The sequence below is a fragment of the Balearica regulorum genome, chromosome 1 (genome assembly GCF_011004875.1).
Source record: "Balearica regulorum gibbericeps isolate bBalReg1 chromosome 1, bBalReg1.pri, whole genome shotgun sequence".
Classification (NCBI taxonomy): Eukaryota; Metazoa; Chordata; class Aves; order Gruiformes; family Gruidae; genus Balearica; species Balearica regulorum.
This window is the reverse complement of record NC_046184.1, coordinates 203,687,997-203,710,704: the sequence shown is the minus strand read 5'-3', so window position 1 is coordinate 203,710,704 and position 22,708 is coordinate 203,687,997. Positions and strand designations below refer to the sequence as shown.

Sequence of the window (22,708 nt, the reverse complement as noted above, 5' to 3'; positions counted from 1 at the left end):
TTTATTTTTTTTTTTTTTTTAAATTAGAAACGGGCCTGCTGTTAAGCCTGAGCAGCAGATTAATGGGAAAATGACATTTTGGGAGATTTGCAGCAAAGGGAGAGCTGTTTTTTTTAGGGGTGGATTGCTAAAGGATATAGCGTGAGATGTACAGCAGCCTTAAACTCTGACTGCTTTCCCTGCAAAGGGCAGGAAATTCCCCAAATTTTGCAAGGTGTCTTTTGCTTTACTGGACTTTTAAAAATAACTTCGTTAAGTAACAATGTCCTTTCCTTAAATTTTCCACTGGGAAAAGCTTGAAAGCACAGCCACGCTACTCCCAAATGGCCCAACACCCTGGGAACCAAGATGAAGCCCTGCTTCATTAGACCTTTGTAATTTATAACTTTGGACTTTTCATAATTCGTTTTGGCATTACGTTATTGAGGGTGGCGTTGATTAAGCCAGTAATGGTAGACCCTGCCTTTGTGTGCCAGTCAGTCTGCTAGGTTTTTCTTTGGCAAGCCTGAATTTTCCCGGTGCATAGACAGGAGCAGAGGGGAGTGGGGTGAAGACTGATGTTTAATTGGGGCATTTTATAGGTAAAAATCAAAGAAATCCTGTCAGAACGGAGACAGCCGTGCCTTGCGGCCCTCACGGGGAAGCGGAGAGGGAGGGCCCCGTCAGGCGGCGGAACGCTTGTGAGCGGGGCCGAGCCCCGCGGTAGGAGCGCGCCGGCAGCGCACCGCTTTTGCGGGGCCGTTTCCATAGCAACTGCCGAGCTGCCGCCGGCGCTGGAAGATGTCCGCCGGGGTTGGGCGCTGCGCGGTGGGCTTCGCTTTCCGCTCCCTGCCGCAGAAAGCTTTCTCCTGCCTGGGGGACAAGGACATCCAGGAACGACTTCTCAAATGGTGGGAGGGGGAAAGCCCGGTGCGAGAGGCGCCTCGCTGAGGGGGCCGGGGAGCCATGAGAGGCGGGTGGGAGGTGCTGAGGGCCGGGGTCGTCACCGCGCCCTCAGGGCTCCCGCGCTGAAGTGGTGGCGGGTCCTTGTTTCTGTCTTCTCCCCTCTTTAATTGGAAGTCTCCTCAGTATTTTTCAGGCACGTAAAAGGCTTGTTCTGAGGTGCAAGGCGTTTATCCTTCTCTTCCAGAGTTAGTCAAAATTACTGCAGCTTCTCAGCGTTGCTCTGATGTTGTTTGAGCAGCGGTTGTGCTTCCCTCACCCCTCCAAAGACGGGCGGGAGGCAGTTGTAAGTGAGAATGAAAAAAAAAAAAAAAAAGAAAATTATAATTATTGGTCAGAATAGGGCTTTATGTAGCGTAACTAGGCAAATTTACAGAGTAAGTACCTACTATGTGTGCAGAATATTTAATCTCATTTTTCCATTTCAGGTCCATGCAAGGCAGGATCACAGCACAAGCATTCAGTTTTGACCAGCAATTTAAGCCCTATCAAAAGGATGAATTTGTTATGGTACTTCCAAGTCCTTTATATTTTGACTTTTTTCCCTTTAAATTATAGCTATTGGAAAACCATATAATGCCAAACATTTTAGCAGTGTTAATGTGCTATTCACCTGCTCACTATCTCCTTCAAAGTAGGTGACTTAGGTGTGGTGCTCAAGTCTTACATTATGGGTTAACTGTATTGTCCAGAAAAAAAATATTTTAGTCTGTATTAGTGTTACTCTGTTTTAAGAGGGAACAATTTAGTCATTCAAGATTCCCAAGAATGGGAATCTGAACTGGATGCTGATCTTGGTCACCACATTTAATGTTGGGAATTCCACCCAGGGGGAGACTTTAAAGAGTGTACATGCAGTTGATACCCTTGCTCACAGCTATTACTGCTTTGTCACAGTAAATACACCTTGCAATTAGATGTACGTATGCACCATATATCTGAAAATGCAATTTATACTGGAATTTTGGGCTCTCAGCTCTGTGAGACTCAAGTCTCTTCCTGATTTTGTTTCTTCCACTTTGTTGTCTGCAAGTGAAATCTGTTTATCTATTTGCAGACAGAAAAAAAAATAATGTGTGGTTTTAAAAAAGTGTGTTTTTTACATCTGTGGTTTTAAAAGCAACTCTTTGATTTGTTGTACATCTACTTTATATTGTTATCCTGGATAAAGAATTCAGGCTCTTTGTATTTTAAAGAACACAGAAATAGACCAATATTTCATCTTCCATTGATAAATATTTCAAAGGATTGAAGTTTACAAAATATGCATTTACCTTCTCAATATGTGTCTCTTGAATTAAAAATGTAAAAAGTGTCACTATGAAATTATGAACTCTAAGTAGCTGTGAATTAATTGGGAACAAAGGGCCCATTACATTGTTGTTTGATCTTTCTGTATCTCAGAGAGGTGGTAAAGAGATTTGGTGATGCAGAGACTGAAAAATCCATCATTTTCTTAGCAGCATCTTCAACGATTATTCACTCTGCCTGTATGCATATACATAAGTGTGGGTTTTCTTAATTGGCTTATCTATCATTTAAACTTGTCAGCTACCCACATTACTATGCATGTGTCCTTTTTTTTTTAATTGATAAATCAATAAGATTGAATACTTCAAATCTTACTGCGGAACATCTTCTCCATCCCCTCAATAACTTACGGATTTCTTTGGTATCTGTTTAATATTTTTTGTGTGTCTCTAAACTTCTCCAAGCTTCAAATTTATTTTCAAAATGTAAATTTTACAATCATGCTTAGCATTTAATTTTTTACTTCAACAACATTGTATGCAGAGATAGGATTGTTTCACCTCTTTTTCCATTTTCTGTGCCTCCAAGGATTTCATACAACCATTTTGTGTGGTTTTGGACTAAAAGTGCTTTACTGTAGAATCTTAATACTGCATATATAAATATGCACCTTAAGATATCTTGAATATATCAAAGATGGTGGCTACACAAAGTTACAAAAACATGTATTTGGTGGTCTGATATTTAGTATCCAAACTGAAAGATCATACAGAATCTACTTACTATTTGGATCCTTATAACTTGCTTTGAAAGTATCCAAGGCACTATAAATGATGATTTTATGTTTCCTTTCATTAACTTGTATTATCTTATTTGAATATTATAGGCATTTTTTAATGATCAAAATGTGAACTCCAGTTTAAAGTTGCTCTCAGCTTCAGGACAATGGACTACATTGGGTAAATTTAGAATAAATTAATCTTAAATAAAAACGTCTGTGTTGTAACTGTTTTCCTCTAATTCACCATTATGTAATAATGACAGTTCATATATGTATATCTTCACCTGGTTGAAACATCTTTAAAAATGACTTCTTTTACTAAATAGTAAGAAAAGATTATTACCTAGTTTGTTACTGAATTGTCACATATTATGCTTTTTTTTCCCCAACTCCTGCATTGATCCATAAGTCAAGCTACTCAAATTGTTTTTAACATCCAGTTGACCTGATCATGTATCCATCCAGACATAATCAACTGCATTAATGTAGGAATTACAGTCCTACCTTATTCAGATATTTTTAGAAAGACACTCTTCTATAGATGTAACCACCTTACTTAGGACAGGTCTGAAATTATTGCTCTGTTACAAATTGAAGTTGAGAGAGCAGAAGATTAGATAGAGCACAGCCCCAAGCTGTGTGTAAACATGCTATCTGCACAACAGAAGTGATCTGGGTGCAGAAAGAGAGAGGAGGGCCACGTGATAGGTTACTCTAGTTGCTATCATGGCATAAGGTTGACTTCTAGTTTGTTGCCATATCATTTACTTCTTGTAACACTTGATTATGTCTGTAGGTAGAGATGAGACACTAAAGGAGAAAGACCACAAAAGCAAACAGCACATGATTTTATGGCACCACTTTGAAACTGTATTTTTGATTATGTAAATGCCACATGAAATTTTGTGGAAATTACATGTGGTAAAGTAATGGGATTTTATGCATAATGTGAACTCTGATATCGCTAAAGTGGTTTTTCTTAATAGGAAAGTTTTAAAAGGGAGTAGTGGGATGTCCTTGGTTCTCTTGGTTTGTCTGCAAATACTTTGCAGTGTGTAAATATTTAATGGAGCTTTGGGACTTTTCTAACTTTTCCATTTCAACTCTCTGGAACTGGCATAGGTTTTCTCCACTATATACAATGACACTAGACATTGCTACCTTTTTGTCAGCAAAATTCATTTTCCAAACACTGAATCCGGCTGTTAAAACAATTGAAATATATAAGATGCAAAAAAATATCTCAAGTTCCCTTTCAAGTACCTCTTTTTTCACTCTGGCAAGCAAAAAGAAAATATTCAAATCGTGGGTAAACCTTTTCCTGCTTTAGGCATGAATTTTTTTTAGGCTGTCTGTCTAGCCTGTGACTTGCCAGTCCCTGTAGTGAAGGTCAGCAGGTTACATACCTCGTGTTAAGAGCAGAGGGTCACTTGCCAAGTATCCCAGCTTAACTCCTGATTCTGCTCAATCTTCCTCAGCACAGAAGTAATGCATTTTGTTCTGAGGACTGGAAGGGTTCCCTTTCTAAATCCTGAACAGCTGGTATACCCCATTTGCTCTTAAAATTTCATCTTCCCATTCTTTGCCTATTTTTGGTGAGGAATGTTGGCACATTTTTCTATACTTAGTCTTCATGTGCATTTTTTGAAAATATAGTAAGAATTAGCTTTGAGTGGGAGGAGGTAAAAATTCATCTTCTAGTATTTTCTTCTTCAGACATGCCGATAAATTAATCCAGATACACCATTTACTTATCACTGTAGAGTAATTCTTCTAAAAACAAGTTCCTGTTCCTGAATGATAGTACTGGAAATGGGTTTATTTTGCCTTTTAGAAAATCTGAAGAAATTTACATAATCTAGGTTGATTGAAATACTGTATTTATTCTCTTGCAAACAAAAATGTTAGAGTTTTTTGTGGGGTGGTGGTGTGTGTGGAGATATTTTGGATGTATAAGTGTGGTTCAGATAGATTCTTAGAAACCTCTCTTCTGCTCCTCACCATGAGCTTGGGCAGAAAGAATTTATGGAGCCACAGAAAGATATCAGCATTATATAGAACTTCCATATAATGTTACTTTACGAGAGTGTTTGTTTTCATAATCCTTGTGTCTTTTTCCAGGCTGTGGTTCCCTTTTACCTTCTCACTACGGATTTATTTATTTATTTAATTCAGTGGGCACAGTTTCACTTTCATATTTATCTCTACCTCTTCTCTGTTACTCGTTTATCTCCTTTTCTTAAAATCTGTTTCTAAATGTTCTTTATTACTTTTTTTCTCTATGTCTAATCTCTTTTTTTTTTTCTTCTCTTGACTGCTTTTCATCCTCACCTTAATATTATCAGGTCGTAATATCCTCTGTCTCCATCTGTTAGATCAAAAGGTGGCATAAAACATGGGGTCCTCAAGGAATGCAACATGTACCTCTCTCCCCAGCTCCCCCATGTGTTGGGAGTCCTGGTAGAATCCCACAATAGTACATTGTCTCAAGGACTCCAGCTTTAACATTACTTGAAATATAACATTTTAGATAAACAATATGCAAGGTTATTCTCTAGTCTGCTTCATTTGATCAGATAGATACTTAATTACCACAACAGGTTTTTTTCCCTGTTGTAGTAGGGATTTTTTTTCCTTCTCTTTCCCTGGCTGCATAGCAGAGTACTTGATAGTTCTGTCATGTGCTTTAAACCCCCCTTTCATGTCTTACTCTCATATTTCTAAAATAGAAGCAGCAAAAGGGGTAAATTTGATGCATACTAACTTATATCTTGAGCCTTGTATTTTTAAATAGCTGCAATGAAAACTAAATAGTAGTTTTTCCTTGGAGACATCTCTGGCCTTGTACCTGTCAGCAGTCTTGGGGAGGCAGGACTGTATCTGCTTAAGCTCAATTAACACTTGAAAAGTTATCTTCAAAGGGACAGGGTTACTGTCTTTTTTTGTAAATAAAAATTCAGTATTTGCCTAAGAAAGATTCTTGATTTGCTGTATGTAATTGAAGCTCTAATGGCTGTTGTCTTTGGAATAGAGTTTTAAAATCTGGAAGGTAATCTTAAATCAGCAATTTTTTAGACTACTGTTACAGGTTATAATCTGCAAAAATGTTAGATGTCGTTTGAACCTATAAATCATAACCTGCACCTTTTACTTTTGAAATACCATCTTTTTAGTAGAGAGCACTGAACTAGCATTATGTATGTTCTATATAAACTGTTTTGTAAATAGTACATTGCAAGAGGTTTCCCTGAGGTAAAATCTTTCTAAAACTTAGGAGGAATTCTAAGCATACCTAATCTGGGGTTTATCGGCCCCATGCTAGATGTGCAACGTGTTCATTTAAAATGGTATTTGCAGCACTTTATAGATATTCCAGAGCTAGCTGTTATAAGCAGCTTAATCTGCTGCAGTATGTCTCAGCTCTTTGTTTTCCACTTGCAGAGTTGTCATAGCATTTCTTCTTCCTATTTTATTGCTCACTTTTACAGCGTTACTAAAACTGGTCACTCTTTTCCAGGAAATTCTGAATCTCCAATTTCAAATCTCACCTCTCAAATGGAGAACAGGAGCTTCCAGTATATTTAAACTTTACCATTTATAGTTTGGTTTTCTGAACTACTGAATAGATTACAAAGCTCTTGATTTTTTTTTCCTCATGAAAGTTTTCATAAAATCTTGTTTCAGCACAGAAGTGTGTCTCCTTTCCCTCCCTCCACCAATAAAATCCTAACAATTTGAAGGCCTATAAATAGCTCAGTTTCTTATACTTTGAGCTCAATAACAGGGAAAATGTAAGATATATCTTTTTTTCTCAAGTTAACATCTGATTTTTATTAGTCTCTATTCAGTTTTTGATTCATAGGTCTTTACAAAATTATTTCTGTATTAGACGCTGATTTAACTTTTAATAAATCTCTTACAAAATAAAAATTCTATCCCTGTGAAAGGAAGCTGGAGAATTAGAAGTTAGAGGAGTCTGGAGGTGACGGGGTGGGAGGAAGCATAAATAAATAAATAACAGTTGGGGTTTTTTTCTTAGGTTGTTAAGTCATGTTTTTCATTACTTGTGATTTTGGTTACATGATTTGATTATTTTTTGGTAGTCACTATGTGAACAGGTAGGGGAATGTCCTAAACCTTTTTTCTTTAATAAAAGGTATCCTTTTTCATAACCATATCTGTAGATGTGAAGCCAAGCAATTAAATGCCAAGCTTTTGTCTATAGATGATTTTCTTTACGTCACACTGGCCTCATAAAATAATTACAAAATTTCATGCCAGTATTATTAGCTATAGTAGACACATTTTTCGAGCCATCAACTTGTAACTTCTCCTTAATTTTTTTCTTAGTGTTGATCAGGTAGGTGGTACAGTTTACCTGAATTTAGATACCAAGATCCCAGTCCTACTTAACCTATGAATAAATAATCTCCGTGTAATAATATATGGGAGAAATCCCAAGGACTTTTTGCAAGTGTGGGGGCAAGAGAAATTTTAGGTTATGTTACGCTTGCAAAGATTAGGATCAGAATGAAATGATCAGTGTTCTTGGAAGCATCATGGTTCATACATCTCTTTTTGGCATGTTTCTGTTCCTGAAATACTCTCATCTAGAGTGAAATTTGGACATTTCCCTAGTATTAGTCTTTAATGGTCCTTTAGGTCAATTTATCAGGACACCGCTTAATTTTATCTTGAATTGTATGGTCAAAAGCCTTTTGATATTCTGATGTTGTTGACCAGTCTCCCATCAAGGGAACCTACAGAGGAGAAAAGATAAACTCGTGGAAAGCTGGAATGCTGGTAATATTATCTCTGCCGAGATGTACTGCCTTTGTGTGGCATGCTCACTCATGCCCTCCTCCCCTCTCTGGTTCAGAAGCACTTTGAAGGGTGTTCAGGGGGACTTGGAGATAAGTAGACAATATGTTCTAACATTTGGTCTGAATACTTAGGCCATAGAGAGCAGATGGAACTGGACTGTGTCCAAAGCTTCTTAAACATGGAGTCTAATGCTATTTGAGATGCCATAAGTTATCCAACACCACCATACGGATTTGTAGATGTAACACTGTATACAGAGAAGATATGTGCCCTTATGGACTGATACCTCATTAAGGAAAATACTGTCGGGCATCTCAAATGGCACTAGATGTCTATGAGCAACAGGATCAAGCCTCGGATGACTTGCAAGCACAGCAAACAGAAAAATTACATAAAAATGTACTCTGCCATTAATGATTACAGAGATAATACTCCAGATTCGTACTGGAAGTGGTGATAGTATGGTTTTAATCTTCTGAAGTAGCTGTTTGCTAGTAAAAATTACAGTAGCTACAAAATAGTTTTTTAAAAAGTTTGGATATAATACTTAACAAACCAAAAATTCATCAAGGCTGTGTTCATTTTGGTTTTTACTTTGTAGGGTGCTGCTTGCAGCTATCAACTTCTATACTTCATCATGCCAAATGTGGTATTTGCCCTCAGATTCTTTAAGGCTTAAGCTGTGGAATATAATTTGCTAAGGGTTTGATCTAATGTGATGTTGAGTTCACATGGTGTTTCATCTATTGTTTGTTTCAGTTGATAGTATTGCCAATGGGCACATGAGCCTTAATGGAAGGCAACATTTAGATGAATTTCATATTTTCTTTATGCTTGTTTCTTTCTTAGCTTTTTTTGGTTTTTGAGGGACTGTGTGATTGAGTCATACTTATGTGATCTGTATTTTTTTAAAAGAATGTGCCACACACAGTATTTAGAGAAGTTGATTATTTCCACACTGTATCAAATTACAAATTACTGTAAAACCATTAGTACATGGAAATTCTCCTATTTTATTTATTGCAAGAGACGTGGAGTGAATCCTTCCTATATATTCCAGGTTCCAAAGTGACAAAAATTGAAGCTACAGTGGTGCCCTGTACACAGATTTCCATGTCGTTTTTTGATCGGCTGTACTCTGAAGGAGTTGTTAGAGAAACTGGAGATATTGTGAAATGTTATGATGACTATTACGATGATATTCTCATCTCTGATGAATTAAGGAAGGTCAGTATAGCAATAAATAATGGCTTATAATTTTTCATACTGTATTAGGTACCGTAAGGACAGATTATTCAGGTTTTTTTCCTAACAATACATACTTTCCACGGTAAAAATGGGCATTGATAGCCATGTGATAGAAATGACTGAGGCACTGCAGTGCCTGAATGGCTGTTTTCCAAGTGGGCCTTCTTTCCTTTTTAGGTGGGAGAAAAAGGAAAAACCTTCTTCTACTCACCCTTGTTTCAAGTAGTCCGTGCTTGGGTGTGTGTGTGGGGAAATGCAGCTACTCATTTGCTGAGCAGGGGAAAGGAAGTGGTGCCGATGGAAAGGTCCCATGATACCCAGAGCTGTGGGTTCACCCAGCCTTCCAGGTAGTTGATGAAATCAAATGTACTCAATAGCTACATCCTGAAGCATTCCTGGCCAGGAACGCTGGCCATATCATACGTGAAGGCCTTTAAGGAAAGTCATCTTCATGTATTTTCACTGAAACAAAGGAGAGGAAACTATGAAAAGGGAAATTATTTTTCAGTGTAACACTGGAAAAGGACTAAATACAACTCCTGAACAGGCCTGCAAGGTGAAAACTGTTTGTTATACTCCAGTGGAGGTGTCAGAGAGGAGATTATTCTGAAAAAGAATCTCTCTAACAGTGGCATCTTCTTAATCAATGTATGTGTTCACTGTATGTGTATCTTTTGACTTCATAAGCTAAACCAATTTTGTTTAGCATTAGCAAAGCATACTGTGGGAGAACTGGATTTTGCTCTTCCTTGTATATATAATCAACATAAGTGCTTAATAATTATAGAGTTGCAGTCATTTGCACTTGGCAAATCCTTTGAAGGCAATGTATTTGAACCAGTGACACTGGTTACAGGACATGGCCTGAAATACTGGTCTGGCTGGTAAAGTTCTGGGAAAAGGAGACAACTCAAGCTCATGTCTGAATTTCAGATGTGGTTTGTAGCCTAGCAGTTCAAAATACTATGTATTTATTTATAAGTTGGGTATGTGTGAAATGTTTTCTGAAAATTAAGTGTATCAGATGTAGGAAAGTTAGAGGCAACATTTAAAATAAGAAATCATTGGAGTTTCAGTGTCTCCATTTTCCTTGCCTTGGAAGGGATGTGTGTGTCTGGAAGTTGCAAGTTAAAGGTTTTACATTTGTTTGACATGAACGTGATTCCTACTCGTAAAACCTAACATGGTAGAAAGAATTCAGTCAAAATCTTCCAGGAACGATGTCAAAGCTTCAGATTAAATTAGTCAACGCCCCAGGACGGTAGACTGTAGGGGGCAGCAAACTGTCTGTCTCCCGTTGTTGGGGGTGCGGGCCTTTATCTGCAAAACTCCGTGTTTCTTTCCTACTTGCCACGTCTTCTCTTGCTTCAACCAAGAAGGGGATTGGGATACATATGAGATGGCCGTCAACAACAGTTGCTGTCCTGACCCCCTTATTACTCAGGTTGTGTAGTGACATTATACAGAGGGCCAGAGAGCGGTAAGCTCATGCCTGGCTTTGACTAGTTTGCCTGGGTTGGCATCTGCAGTTTGGCTGATGTGACTCAAACACCTTGTAGCAATACTGAGTTGCTATTCCTGTCCACCCTTACAGTGGGCAGTGTTGGGACTAATCTATCAAGTTCTCAGTGTTCACATAATCATAGAATCTTAAGGTTGGAAAAGACCTCTAAGATCATCAAGTCCGACTGTTGATCCAACACCACCGTGTCTACTAAACAATGTCCCAAAGTGCCATGTCTACACGTTTTTTGAACACCTCCAGGGTTGGTGACTCCACCACCTCTCTGGGCAGCCTGTTCCAATGACTGACCACTCTTTTGGTGAAGAAACTTTTCCTAATATCCAATCTAAACCACCCCTGAAGCAACTTGAGGCCATTTCTTCTTGTCCTTTCACTAGTTACTTGGCAGAAGAGACCAGCACCCACCTCACTACAACCTCCTTTCAGGTAGCTGTAGAGAGCAATAAGATCTCCCCTCAGCCTCCTTTTCCCCAGGCTAAACAACCCCAGTTCTCTCAGCTGCTCTTCATTAGATTTGTGCTCCAGTCCCTTGACCAGCTTCGTGGCAAAAGGCAGGTGAGACACATGGAGGCAGCTGAGTAGCATGTTGGGTTTATTGGGGCAACAGATGAATGCTCGGCAGAGTCTGCAGTAAAGAAGGGTGTGAGTTTGAGTGATCTCCTATGGGAGATCCTTGGGATGCCTTTACAAATGTGAGATAACTGTAAACTTAGAGTAAAAAACCAAATGGAGGCAAAGTTACCAAAACCAAACTAATTGGCAGTGATCGACACACCACATATAGCTATTTTCAGACTATTGATTGTTTCGTTAGCATGATGAGCAATTAACTAGTGAATAACAAGAGTCTTGAAAAATCTTCCCTTACATCTTGTGGGCACAAATCTGCAGTGATTCTGCTGTATTTATAAATTTTGAATGTAATTGCATCATTGGAAGAAGTATTTAGAGAGCAGTACTTATTTCCATCCTTAGCTCATATATTTTATATGGACATAAATTCTGTGTGACATACAGCAAAGTAGTTGCATTGTTTATAAACTTAATCTTGAATAAGAAATTTTCATCTGTTTGACGACTTTGTTATTTTCTTGTTTCACAAGGTCTTGCTTCTGGAAGATTCAGACCACTATGACATATTCAGTCAATTGGATCGCAAGGAATTTCTGTTCTGTCTTTTTAAGCATCTTTGCATTGGAGGAACTCTTTGCCAGTTTGAAGATGTAGTTGACCCATACTTAGAAACTACAAAAGCTTTATATAAAGACTTGGTGAGGTAAGTGTTTTCTGTTTTATACAATTGTATATGTATGTGCTGTGCATAGATACTTTGTGTTGATTTGTGTAAATTTATTATGCATTACTGCTTCAAAAATGGGGCTGTTATTTAATCAATCTGCAAGCTTATTTGTCTTTAACTCTCAAAATATTGTGTAACAATGGTAGTAGTTCAATGGCAAAATATATGCAATTTTAATGGCATCTGTCCCACATAAAAAAATTTTTATGTTACATATATGGACATTGATGTTTTATAATTCACTTCCATTTTAAGATTTTTGTTTCTGTAATCGTCTACTGAAAACATGGCATGGCACCGGAACAGATTGTGTTCCCACTGTCATGATAAAATGTCAACAATTAAGTCTTGGATGTATAGTCTTGGACTACTTCAAAGCTGCTTTTGTCTTAGGATTTAAAAATTGAAATACTTTAGCTGAAATTTTTAGTTCTGTATATATTTTACTCCAGCTGATGTTTTAATTTATTTTAAATACTGTTGGATTTTGGCATTCTTAGTTCCACAAATATATTTCTTGCAGCTTAAAGCTAAGGGTGATAGAATCTGGTTGTTAACATGACACAGTGGATTAAAATGTTTTTTCCAGGTCTGGTGTATGGAATTGCTTGGAATTTTATGTTTTGGGTTTTTTTCCTTGAGATTAGATGTGATTGATCAGAGGTTCCAATTCAGAAAAAAGGGCAATTTGATATATCCATATACTGACTTCTCTGATTGATTGACAAAATTTCTTATTTTCTGGCTAGTGGGAAATGGCATGTAGTTACCAGTTATGCCAAGACTCATTCCTAGCTAAGCTAATGGGAATATGAAGATCATCAATGATATTACTAAAATTTTATATTGTGTTATACTTTGCCACTCACAGTAAGTATTTGTGAGATAGTATAAAGAACAATATTAACCTGAACAATGGAAAACAATCGTAGACCTCTGAAATGTGAGTATCCACGTCATGAGAGTTCTTGTACTATCTAAGTAATGCACTGGAATGTACGCTACAAAGACTTCAAATTGCTTAAAGTAAGAATTGGTATTTTTTTTCCTTCTCAGCTCTATCTGGAATGGTGTCACGACCAATTGTTATTTCATCTCCTATTTTAAGATTATACACCAGCATATTAGGGAAAAAAACTGTGTAAGATTATTCATCTTGAAGTCTGTTCTTAAAATGTCTTTGGATAAACTTAAGAGTAAAATTTATATGTCTGAACAAAGATACAGCGAAATTATTAGACCCAGTGATTCTTAATCACCTGAACATTTCTTTATTTCTGTAGGACTTGTATGTATGCAAAAAAAAAAAAATTAAAGCAAAATATTTGGCTGGTTTTTGGGAATTTTTCTTAACCAAAGCAGCTTACAAAACTTCAATAACTTCAAAGCAGCTTTCAGATTTTCCAGTGGTCAGTGCTTTTCATAGTCATATGCTGTTTACCAGGGTCATCTAAAATAAATTATTTAAGTAGCAGTAGAACAGTTGATACTTTGGAGGAACCACTGAAACAGAGAAATTGAGCGTTATCAATATTCCAAGAAGATTTTTTAGAAATAACAGAACTTGGATTGCTGCACTTATTAATGTGAATATTATGATAAATCACCAAAACTTTCTTATTAATGTGATTAGTTTTGTAATTTTCATATCATACATCCATGGAAATCAAGTGGGTTCTTCAGAAATACAGAACATGACATAAATTGATCTGTCAATGCTTCAGCTGTACCCTCTCTTTTCTTTTAAATCATTCACTCTGCAATTGAAACAAGCTGTTTGTTACTCTAATCCTTGGCCTTAGTTGACTCTGCATTGACTACAGCTGTTTCTGCTCGTGTTGTTGAATTGACCTAGGACAAAGCACAAATCCAATCAGTCCCTTCACTTTATTGCTTCCCTTTGCTGATGAGTTGTTTTCTCCTAAACATGTTCAAGTTACTTAATTTTTGCACAGGTTACACCAGAAAATAAAACAATGAAAATTACTTTCTTATGGCCTCTTATTTACAGTAAACAATTGCTAATGACAGTAGTGGTCTCTTAAATTCTGTTTACTAAACAGTTCACCTTCAAATTCCTGTTGAAAACCAACTATTCTTTAAATTCTTCTTTTCCAGACTGCTATGGTCCATTTGGTTTCTTTTTATCTTGGATTGCAGTTGCATTGGGTACTTTCTACTCTTTGTAAATTAGTGTTAAAAAACTTATCGTGGTATTAAAAAATTCTGTAAACTGCATTCTTCTTAAGCTTTAATTTTTATGTCTTGAGGGTTCAGAAGGCTTGGTGAAAAACAAATGGATAGTACAATAATTATTAGCTGCTAGCTCATGGAAAAATTAGCCCCCACAGATGAACTTAGACTAATCATGACATGCTTAGGTAAATACAACCACTGTTTGGTGCTGTAACAGTTTTTCTTGTGGAAAAGAGCCTTCGCGTGAAGACTTCCACAAAAGTGTCTCTTGTACTGGGAGTGGCAAACCTGTTACGAGCTTTTTCCCACTTCTCTTTCTTACAACCTTTCTTCTGGACTTTCCTGAGTTCTAACTGCAAGGCACTAGCATTCAAAATAGTGTTAAAAGGCTTGACATTTCATGTAGTTAAAGCATTTCCATGCCTATTGCTTTATTATGAGAGAATGCAATAATCTTTTAAAATTAACTGCTCTAGATATTTTACAAGCACAGCTAGGGAATTCAAAATACAACTATTAAATGAGAGACATTTTCTCCTTTGTATAAAAAGAAGTAATAATTACTTCCTAATGAATTAATGCACAACTTGTCACCTGTTACTAATCCAGCAGTAGTCTGTGACCAGTTGAATCCATCAAAAATTTTAGCATTGTGTATCCTGTGTAACCTAAACCATTTCAAAATCTTTTTAGTATTTTTTGGTTTAGTTAAAGAATACATTTGCATGACAAAAACTTGCTAATTAAAATATAGTCTATGAATCTTTGTTGATAAATCTTGTCTTCTGTACTTAACCCCTGGTTTTTCTGACAGTCTCTCTCCATGGTGACAGCTGCTCTAATATCTTGTAGTCATTGTTCTCTTCTCCTTCCTTCCATGCCATCTCCATGCCCTTTCCCCCATAATAGATGAATTTATGTGAAAGCATTGAGCTGTTCTTTTAATGTTTGGAAAGCCTAATAAAATATTGTCAGTAAGATTAGGATATAAATAGAACCCAAAGTGAATTGAGAGACAATGAGGAAGTTTCCTCTTCATAAAAAGGAAAAAAAAAAAAAGATGCACATTAAAATGATGAAGGAGCTACATATTCAATGAATATTTTGGAAGTTAACAATTTGAAAGAACAAAGGCTATTTTTAAGGAAATACTATCCTCTTCAAGAAGACAAGGTAGTTTTTTCTAAAACCTTTCAGGGGGAAAAAAAAGAAATAGAGCAATTTAGTTTGTCAAAGGCAACCTCCTGATTTCTTTCAAGTCAGCAAGGGAAGAATCTCATCTGATTTTGGCAGATATATTATTTTGCATTAAAATTTAACCAAAGTACTAGAAATAAACACTCAGTCTGAAAAATTACTTACAGGAAGTTAACCACAAGGGGAAAATTTCTCAAGGCAGTGGAAAAAATAGGAAGACTTATTCTCTGTCACCCCTTGCTTTGGTATCCTAGATATATATAACATAAAAATTTAGAAACCAGTAATTGAAAGCATTGTTTTCAGATACAAGAATATGAAGCCAGAGTAACTTAAATACAACTGTAGCTTTTGAGGGTGGTGATATATGGTAGAAAGCGCTAACCCCACTCACGCTCTGTACCTTGTTCTGAAAGTTGTCAGTCTTTCAGCGGACATGGTTAAACAGTTTCTGAACTGCTGCAGTTTACAGCCCAGTACATTAGCATAAACTGATATCCACGTTAGTTTATCTTAATATGTTGGTCTGTAAACTGCAGTGGTTGAGGAGCTGAGTCATGAACCAGCTGAGCTGTCCCTGATGGGAAGGCAGTAATCTCCAGAGGGGTGGTAAGGCAGACAGCTGGGGCCAGTACCAGTTTCAGCAATGTCATCTTAATCCACTGTTGAGTATATCAACATGTCAGTTGCAACAAAAAATTCTGAGAAAGCCTCCTTACTGACTCACCACAGGAAAGATCAACTTCATAGTACAGGCTTAATTCATACATGACTGTGTCATTACTCTACAGATGAAATCAGTTAATCAGAGAGTCAATTCCTTTTATTGGTTGGAGAGATTGAATCAACAAAGATGATGTCAGTTGATTTGGGGTTGGTTTGTTCTTATAAAAAGAAACCTTGCGAAAGCCATGGCAGTAGGGGACTGCTGTCACAAACAGCTTGGAGCTGGTGTGGTGTTTAACACAGATCCTCTAGCACCTTGGCTATATTGGGACCTTTCCTGGGAACTGAACCTGTTTGTGACAAAGCAGGTTTTGAACCGTGCATTTCTTGGAAGTGTATAAGTATAGAATTTATAAGGCTCAACTGCTCCACAGTGAGTTAATGTAAATAGAAATCTGTGAAATTAGATAAATTAATAGAAGTTACATGATCTAATTGATGAAGAAATGTAAGCATCACTTAAAGCAGCCCTGAGAGAAAATGACACATTTAAAAATACATAAATTTAAAATACGTTGAGATGCCTGGATGCTTTCCAATAATATCTTAATGCTGTTAGTAACTGTGATGGAAGAAATGATAGTCTTCACAACTAACACAGTCTAGAAATATAAAAATTCAGAACTAATACCATCCTAAGGTGCATAGCTGTCTATATGTACAACATTCCAAAGGAGGAAAAATGAACCTAAATTATAACTATGTATTAATTAAAAATGAGCTAAAGTCTGCATTTCTTTACCAGTACTGCTGCTAATTCCTGTGATCTGTATTAAGATGCAGTTCACTTCACAGGTTTTTTTCTCAAAGAATATGTGAAAAGATTTTTGTAAAATGTTTACTTGAATAACTTCTCATAGCTATCAAAATGCAAACTTTATATTGGAGTCATCTAGGCCTGGGTAATATTGCTGTGATATAGTAGCTGAAAACAGTGAAAGCAACTCTGATGACTAGATACATTCCATAGTTTTCAGTAAAATGTCATAACATTCATGTTATCTAACAATGATCAACATATCTTTTCATGGTGAATGTGACATGAGTTGAATTTTAACTGTTAATTTGAACTTGATCAAATTTGAGTGAGAATACAGTGCATATGTTAAAAAATGTATTTATTAAATGAAGGATTCTAATAATTAATGGTTACTGTACATATTAAGTATGTATTATTCACTGTATTTCAGTGTTCGAAAGAATCCTGAAACAAAAGAAATACATATTATTTCTACAGTCTTCCGAGTGTCTGCATATGTAAGTATCAATAATTTCTGGTATAGGATTTCACTGGAAGTAACATGCATAACATGAAAATAACGAATTGACATATCAATGAATATCAGCAAGCTTGATATTGCATTTTAAAGGGTTATTTTTCCATAGTTGTTGTAAGTTTTTGGTCATGAACTCTTTGCCTGATCTCATCCTGCTTTCTCATCCTCTTTACTAACTTTTCATCAATAACCACCAACTAAAGTTTTATTTGGTAGCTCACTAAAAATAGGTTTACTGGATTACACTGGAAGTCATAATAGTCATCCAGAAACTAGTTCATGAAAAAAACCCGTATCTTTAGATCTGAGTAATTTTGGGTTTAGATCTACTTGAAATAGCAGTAAGGATTAAGACTCCACTCTTGACTTTGTATAGTTCTGTTTTTAGAAATGTTGCTAGAGCTTTCTGAATAGCTAGTGTCACATCTGTTTCTGTAAGGACTGCAGGAAGTTTAGTATACAGAAAGGTTGGGGTGGTGAGATGACTGCTAACCTTTTTTCCCCTCCCTTGTTAAGTCTCATTCCTATCTGTTTCTCTTTCAAAATGATACGTTTACCATCAAGATAAGTATGAGAACTGGCTGCATGTTTACTAGATTCAGCATATCTGTAATTTAATTGTTACAGTAGGATGAACTACTCTGAATTCTTCTTGAGTAACCAGAATATGTAATAATTAAATGCCGGATAATGTACCCACTTTCAAAAGAACTAGCTGATGTCATTTCAGATTGCACGAACTTCCCTGTAAGTTGCCAATAGCCCAGTTGTTCATCTGTGGGTCATCATCTTTTAAAAACTGTGTGTGATTCATAAAAGCTTTTGAAAGGTTTGTGAAAATAAGCACTTCATGGGTGTATCAAAATTTACTTTTCTATTAGGCTGCAGACAGTAATAAAAAATAAAATAAAAAAGCAAAACCCCGATAACTTGATGTTCTTCTGTTATTAGTTTCCTCCCCATCTCTGAATCAAATGTATTGATGTGAACTTTGCAGATTTCTATGTTTGTGTAGATGCATGATATTTAAGACTTCCCCAACTGTCTTTGCCATGTATTAAATATCATCAGTATTTAAAAAAAAAAAAGTAAACCAGACACACTTTGGCAACTTTTTGAAAACACAAAAGTGGACGAACAAAAGAAAATCCAGTGTACGTACAGAGCAGGCTGTCCTCTGTGTAGCCTTGAGGGGGAAATTGGGCTTTACTGCACATTCTGAAAATTTGTGAGGTGAAGGAGAATTCTGAAATTCTGGTTTCCATTAAAGAACATCCTGAAGATTTTTCTCTCAGAAGACAGAAAGGCTTAAACAGTATGGCTAGGTTGTTCAATGGCTCTGTGGATCAAAACTCTTTAAACTCTACTTGGAAATTACAGGAAGGGCACCTATTAGAGTGCAAATGTCTTGTGATGAAAAATTTCTCTCAAGGAGACAACTATGTTTCTACAGTAGATTTAGTTCCTGAGTTAATTTGGTAAATAATTGCAGAGTGTGTTATAATCTTAATGTTGAGCTGACAATTTTTAAGCCATGTTTTCTTGGGTTGTATCTGAAAGAAATGGATTTTTACGCTGATATAAATAATAAAAAAGCTTTTCTGGTAAAAGTGACTTGAAGAGCAGCTGAGAAGTTAGAAGAACACACATTTTTGCAAGCTGGATTAATAAATGAACAAATAATACTTGTATATTTGCACAAGTACAAATGGAATCAAGAATTAAGAATTTTATGTAACACCATCCTGACACCATCCCTGCCTTTTAATTTGTTTTTTAAGCTGTGGCTAAGCAGCCCTTCTTTTGTTATCTAAAAAAGCATGCTATTAGAGATGTAAGTATTTCAAGGTATTAAGGTGTAGTTATAAATGTCTGTAGATCTGTTTAGCATCAAAACTCAATAGAGCTGGGAATCACAAGAGAAATAATTTTAAATCTTGTGACCAAGTACTCTGTTGAACTCCAAATACCCTGGAGAACTTTGGCACTTGCATGTAATGAAACGTTGTTACAGCTGAAGTATTTGGATGCTAACTGGTATTTTAGAACTTTCTTTAGCTGAACCTGAATTATGGCACTGTTAGAAATCAGTGTAACACATAGTTAATTCAAAAAGTATTTTTAAAAAATTGTTGACTAAATGATGCAGTTTAGAGAGATGTTCAGCAGTATCTTTATTTCTGTATTATGCTATGCATTGTGCTATGCATGTGTACTTTCAAATCATCAGCTGATTATCTGTGTTCCTACAAAGAAAAAATGATCCTCCTCTAACACCAGTAAATCAATCATTACACACCCTGCCTGTCTGAACCAAATTGGTAGATGGAATTGGTATAATTCTTAATTTGTGTACGTGCACCCTGTTGCTCTAAAAACTAGAGAAAGTCTGTGTAAATTCCAGAGCCTTTATGCTCAAGTATTTCAGGGGGTTTATGATCTCCTGTACTAATTAAAAGAAATTTAAGAACCCTTTTCATTTAATTAGTTTATATTTATTATTTTCCTGATGCCTCATCACCAGAACTTAACTTGTTTTTGTTCTTGAGTTGTTGTACAAATTTTTAGCGTGCTAACAGTGCCTGTCAGTCAAAACCTGAACTGACATGGGTCCATTCCATAAGGACTGCAGGAGTGGGATCTTCAGTAGCAATGGGAAGAAAGTTTAATTAGCAATCACACTTGATGTTGGTCTTCTGTTGTTTGTTTGGGTTTTTTTTTCAGTTTCGTGCATAAGCTTAGGTTATTTTTGGATCAAACTCCAAAGACATTGTGATGCCGAGTACTGTAAAATTTTAAAGCTTGCCCTCCTTACTGCAATTAAGAATCCAGTGTTTGATACACATGTATCCCTAAAAAACACCCAAAGAAAGCTAGGTATCTTAAAACTGGAGCTACAGAGCTTGGACGCTGTGTTGCTTAAAAATAGAATTCTATTTTTAGCTTGCAGCATTTGACTACCATCGGAAAATGCTGTGAATAAACATTATCAAATCTCTACCTGTCTTAAACAATGCTTTTATGGTGGTGCTTATCTTAATTTAAGATTTATGGTCTGAATAATCCCTCAAAGAAAGACATCAGAACATATAGTAGAGGGGTTCATTCTCTTTGATATAACAGGAGAGAAAAAGGGGTGCTAGTAACAGCTACTGATAAAATTCACAAGTGATCTGTGGAGCAGAAATTGGAACCCAGACGTTTTCCTTAAGTTGACTGCCTTAAACACTGAGAGAGGTTACACTTTTCATGTTTCCTTTGTTCAAAACAAAATGGATTATTTTATGCAAAGGAAGACAGTTTCAACAAAAGAATGAGAGAGATGTGCCTCTAAACTGGAATAGAGTCTGGGATTTTAAAATTTTCCTGGAGAAAACGGACAATATATGCAATATGGGAATTTCCCTTAGGCAAAGAAGGGGACTAGAACCTACATCTCTTCAACTATTGTATAAAGGTGTTGGGGAACAGGAGGAAACTGTTATGTGTTTTAACGGAAAGGAGGTATCAACTTGTTGATCTTTTAGATGTTCGATTACCAGAGTGAAAACATATAAAAAAAATCAACCCTTCAAAAATCCCATCTAGTTTCTGGATCCTTTCTGGATTTGAAGTGTGTCAGCACAGTCAAGCTGTGCTGCCCTGTCACTGCTGCAGCTTTCATTGACATGGGCAGACATAGGATGTTAAATTGAAGAGCCCAGTTCTTGTAGTGTTGGCTGTCAGCTGATCGTGGTTTTTTCACAATGAGGATGTTGGAGCGAGGCGCCTAGATTCCCTTCCAGCCCTTTCTGAGGATTGACACACAGAAAACTGTGTTTTCAAAAAAAACCAAAAAAACCCTGTGTTTCCAAAACTGTTTTCAGTAACAGTTCAAAATTGTTAATGAGCTGTAAGGAGGGTTTTCCTTAAATGCAAGTATTTGAAACTGAACAAATGTATTAACAAATATTAAGTGAAAAAGAATTACTGATAGAACAACTTTATGTATTAGCACAGAGTCCCTAAATGTTTTTCTGTTTCAAAGGAAACGTCAGGAACCTTGCATATTTAATCATCTATATTTTAGGCTCTAAATGTGTAAACACATGCTTACATGTTTAATTTTACATTTTATTACATATACCTCAAGGTTATTGGAACAGACAGAACTACTGTGCATTTTGTAGTGTCAGGATCCTCATGGAGACATAATGCTGCTTAAATAAACTATGGTGCATTTATTCTATTGTGCCATGAAATGAACTGTTACAATTGGCACAAAATGATACATTTCATTCAAATTTTATGAATTCTCTCTTGGGTATCCATGTTGTTGCTAACACTGTTGTGTTTTGTTTTTACTTCCTCTCAGGATGATAACGGCCTGTGTTACCCTTCGAGTAAAAGCCACGAACAGACTTTTGCCTACTTGATAATAGATCCCTGCAAGAGACACGTGCACGCTCTGTACCACTGTTTTGGTGGAAGCTTGTTTAGTAACTAGTTATAACCCTGGCTGTTCTCCAGTTTTATAATGGAGGTGGCCTCCTCGCTGCACCAATTCAGGCAGAAATTGCCCAGTTGTCTTAGAAGGGAGGATGTGCTTGCAATTACACGCTCTGAACGGCTACACGTTTGCACAGATGTTACTATGAGGTTAGCAAAAAAAGTTTTGTGTAAGTTTTCTATATTTAAAAGGCATACTTCTTGAAGCTGCTCTCCTGGCAGTTTTGTCCCCCCCTTCCCTCACCCGTTTTATCTAATAAAAAGTATTTCTCTAGATGTGTCGTCTCTTTATGAGCCAACCTTTCAGATCCACGACACATAAATGCGGGGGAGGCTCCAGAGCCAGTGAAATCTCTGCGGAATTGGGAGAAAGTGCGTCAGGCGGCCCGGCCCGCGCCGGCCGGTTGACCTCTATCCCTCCATTCCTCACCCCCAGCCCCCGCCTCGGCCCGCACGGTTACAGCCCCGGGAGGCCGGTGCCGCCTGGGGCGCGGCCGCCCCGCCACCGCCAGGTGAGGCGAGGGCTGCGGGCCGGAAGGCCGGGCCCGGCCCGGCCGCCTCCTCACCCCGAGAAGGGCCGGGCCCCGCCGCCTCAGCCCCGCGGCTGCCCTCGCTGCGGGAGGGGCTGGCCAGAGGGGGGTCCCGGGCCGAGCTCCCCTTCACGCCCCGCGGGCGGGACGCGTGTGTGGGCGCACCCCCGGCCCCGCGGCGGGTCTCCGGCGGGGGAAGGGAGCCCGGCCCCCATCCCCTTGCCGAGCGGCCGCCTGGAAGTTGGGATAGAAGTTCGGGGAGGAAAAGAAAAAGTTCTGGTTGGCGGCACAACTCCACGGCAGCCTAGGGCGGGCGGGCGGCCGGAGCCGGGAGAAGTGCGGACGCGCAAGGAGGGGTAGCGAGGCGGCGGGCGAGCCGAGGCGTGAGGCGACCGCGGGCCAGGCGCGGTGGGGGGTCTGGGG

General features: G+C 37.6%; 1 protein-coding gene and 1 long non-coding RNA gene across 6 annotated transcripts; one reads left to right on the top strand and one right to left on the bottom strand.

The window, feature by feature from the left end:
• The first annotated feature begins 775 nt into the window (after nucleotides 1–775).
• CFAP300 (cilia and flagella associated protein 300) lies at nucleotides 776–22,027 on the top strand. 3 transcript variants are annotated; one of them, XM_010305783.2, is made up of 7 exons: nucleotides 776–890; nucleotides 1,371–1,452; nucleotides 3,080–3,152; nucleotides 8,859–9,025; nucleotides 11,675–11,847; nucleotides 17,181–17,247; nucleotides 21,622–22,027. In XM_010305783.2, the coding sequence occupies exons 1-7, from the start codon at nucleotides 781–783 to the stop codon at nucleotides 21,751–21,753; spliced, it is 804 nt and encodes a 267-aa protein (XP_010304085.1). In that variant the 5' UTR covers nucleotides 776–780; the 3' UTR covers nucleotides 21,754–22,027. The 3 variants fall into 3 exon arrangements, with proteins under 3 accessions (XP_010304085.1, XP_075598452.1, XP_075598451.1); XM_075742336.1 differs by having other exon boundaries at nucleotides 867–909; XM_075742337.1 differs by lacking the exon at nucleotides 17,181–17,247.
• On the bottom strand, nucleotides 886–4,545 carry LOC142599928 (uncharacterized). 3 transcript variants are annotated; one of them, XR_012833420.1, is made up of 4 exons: nucleotides 4,381–4,545; nucleotides 3,318–3,555; nucleotides 1,332–1,427; nucleotides 886–1,203 (listed from the first exon to the last, which is right to left on the bottom strand). It is a non-coding gene; the product is annotated as an uncharacterized LOC142599928 (long non-coding RNA). The 3 variants fall into 3 exon arrangements; XR_012833419.1 differs by having other exon boundaries at nucleotides 886–1,427; XR_012833418.1 differs by lacking the exon at nucleotides 3,318–3,555.
• Nucleotides 22,028–22,708: the final 681 nt, after the last annotated feature.

Coding starts and splice junctions, on each gene's coding strand:
- CFAP300 (XM_010305783.2), top strand. CDS start 781: ATGTCCGCCGGGGTTGGGCGCTGCGCGGTGGGCTTCGCTTTCCGCTCC. Junction 891..1,370: donor CAGGAACGACTTCTCAAATG/GTGGGAGGGGGA, acceptor TTTCCATTTCAG/GTCCATGCAAGGCAGGATCA. Junction 3,153..8,858: donor AGGACAATGGACTACATTGG/GTAAATTTAGAA, acceptor TATATATTCCAG/GTTCCAAAGTGACAAAAATT.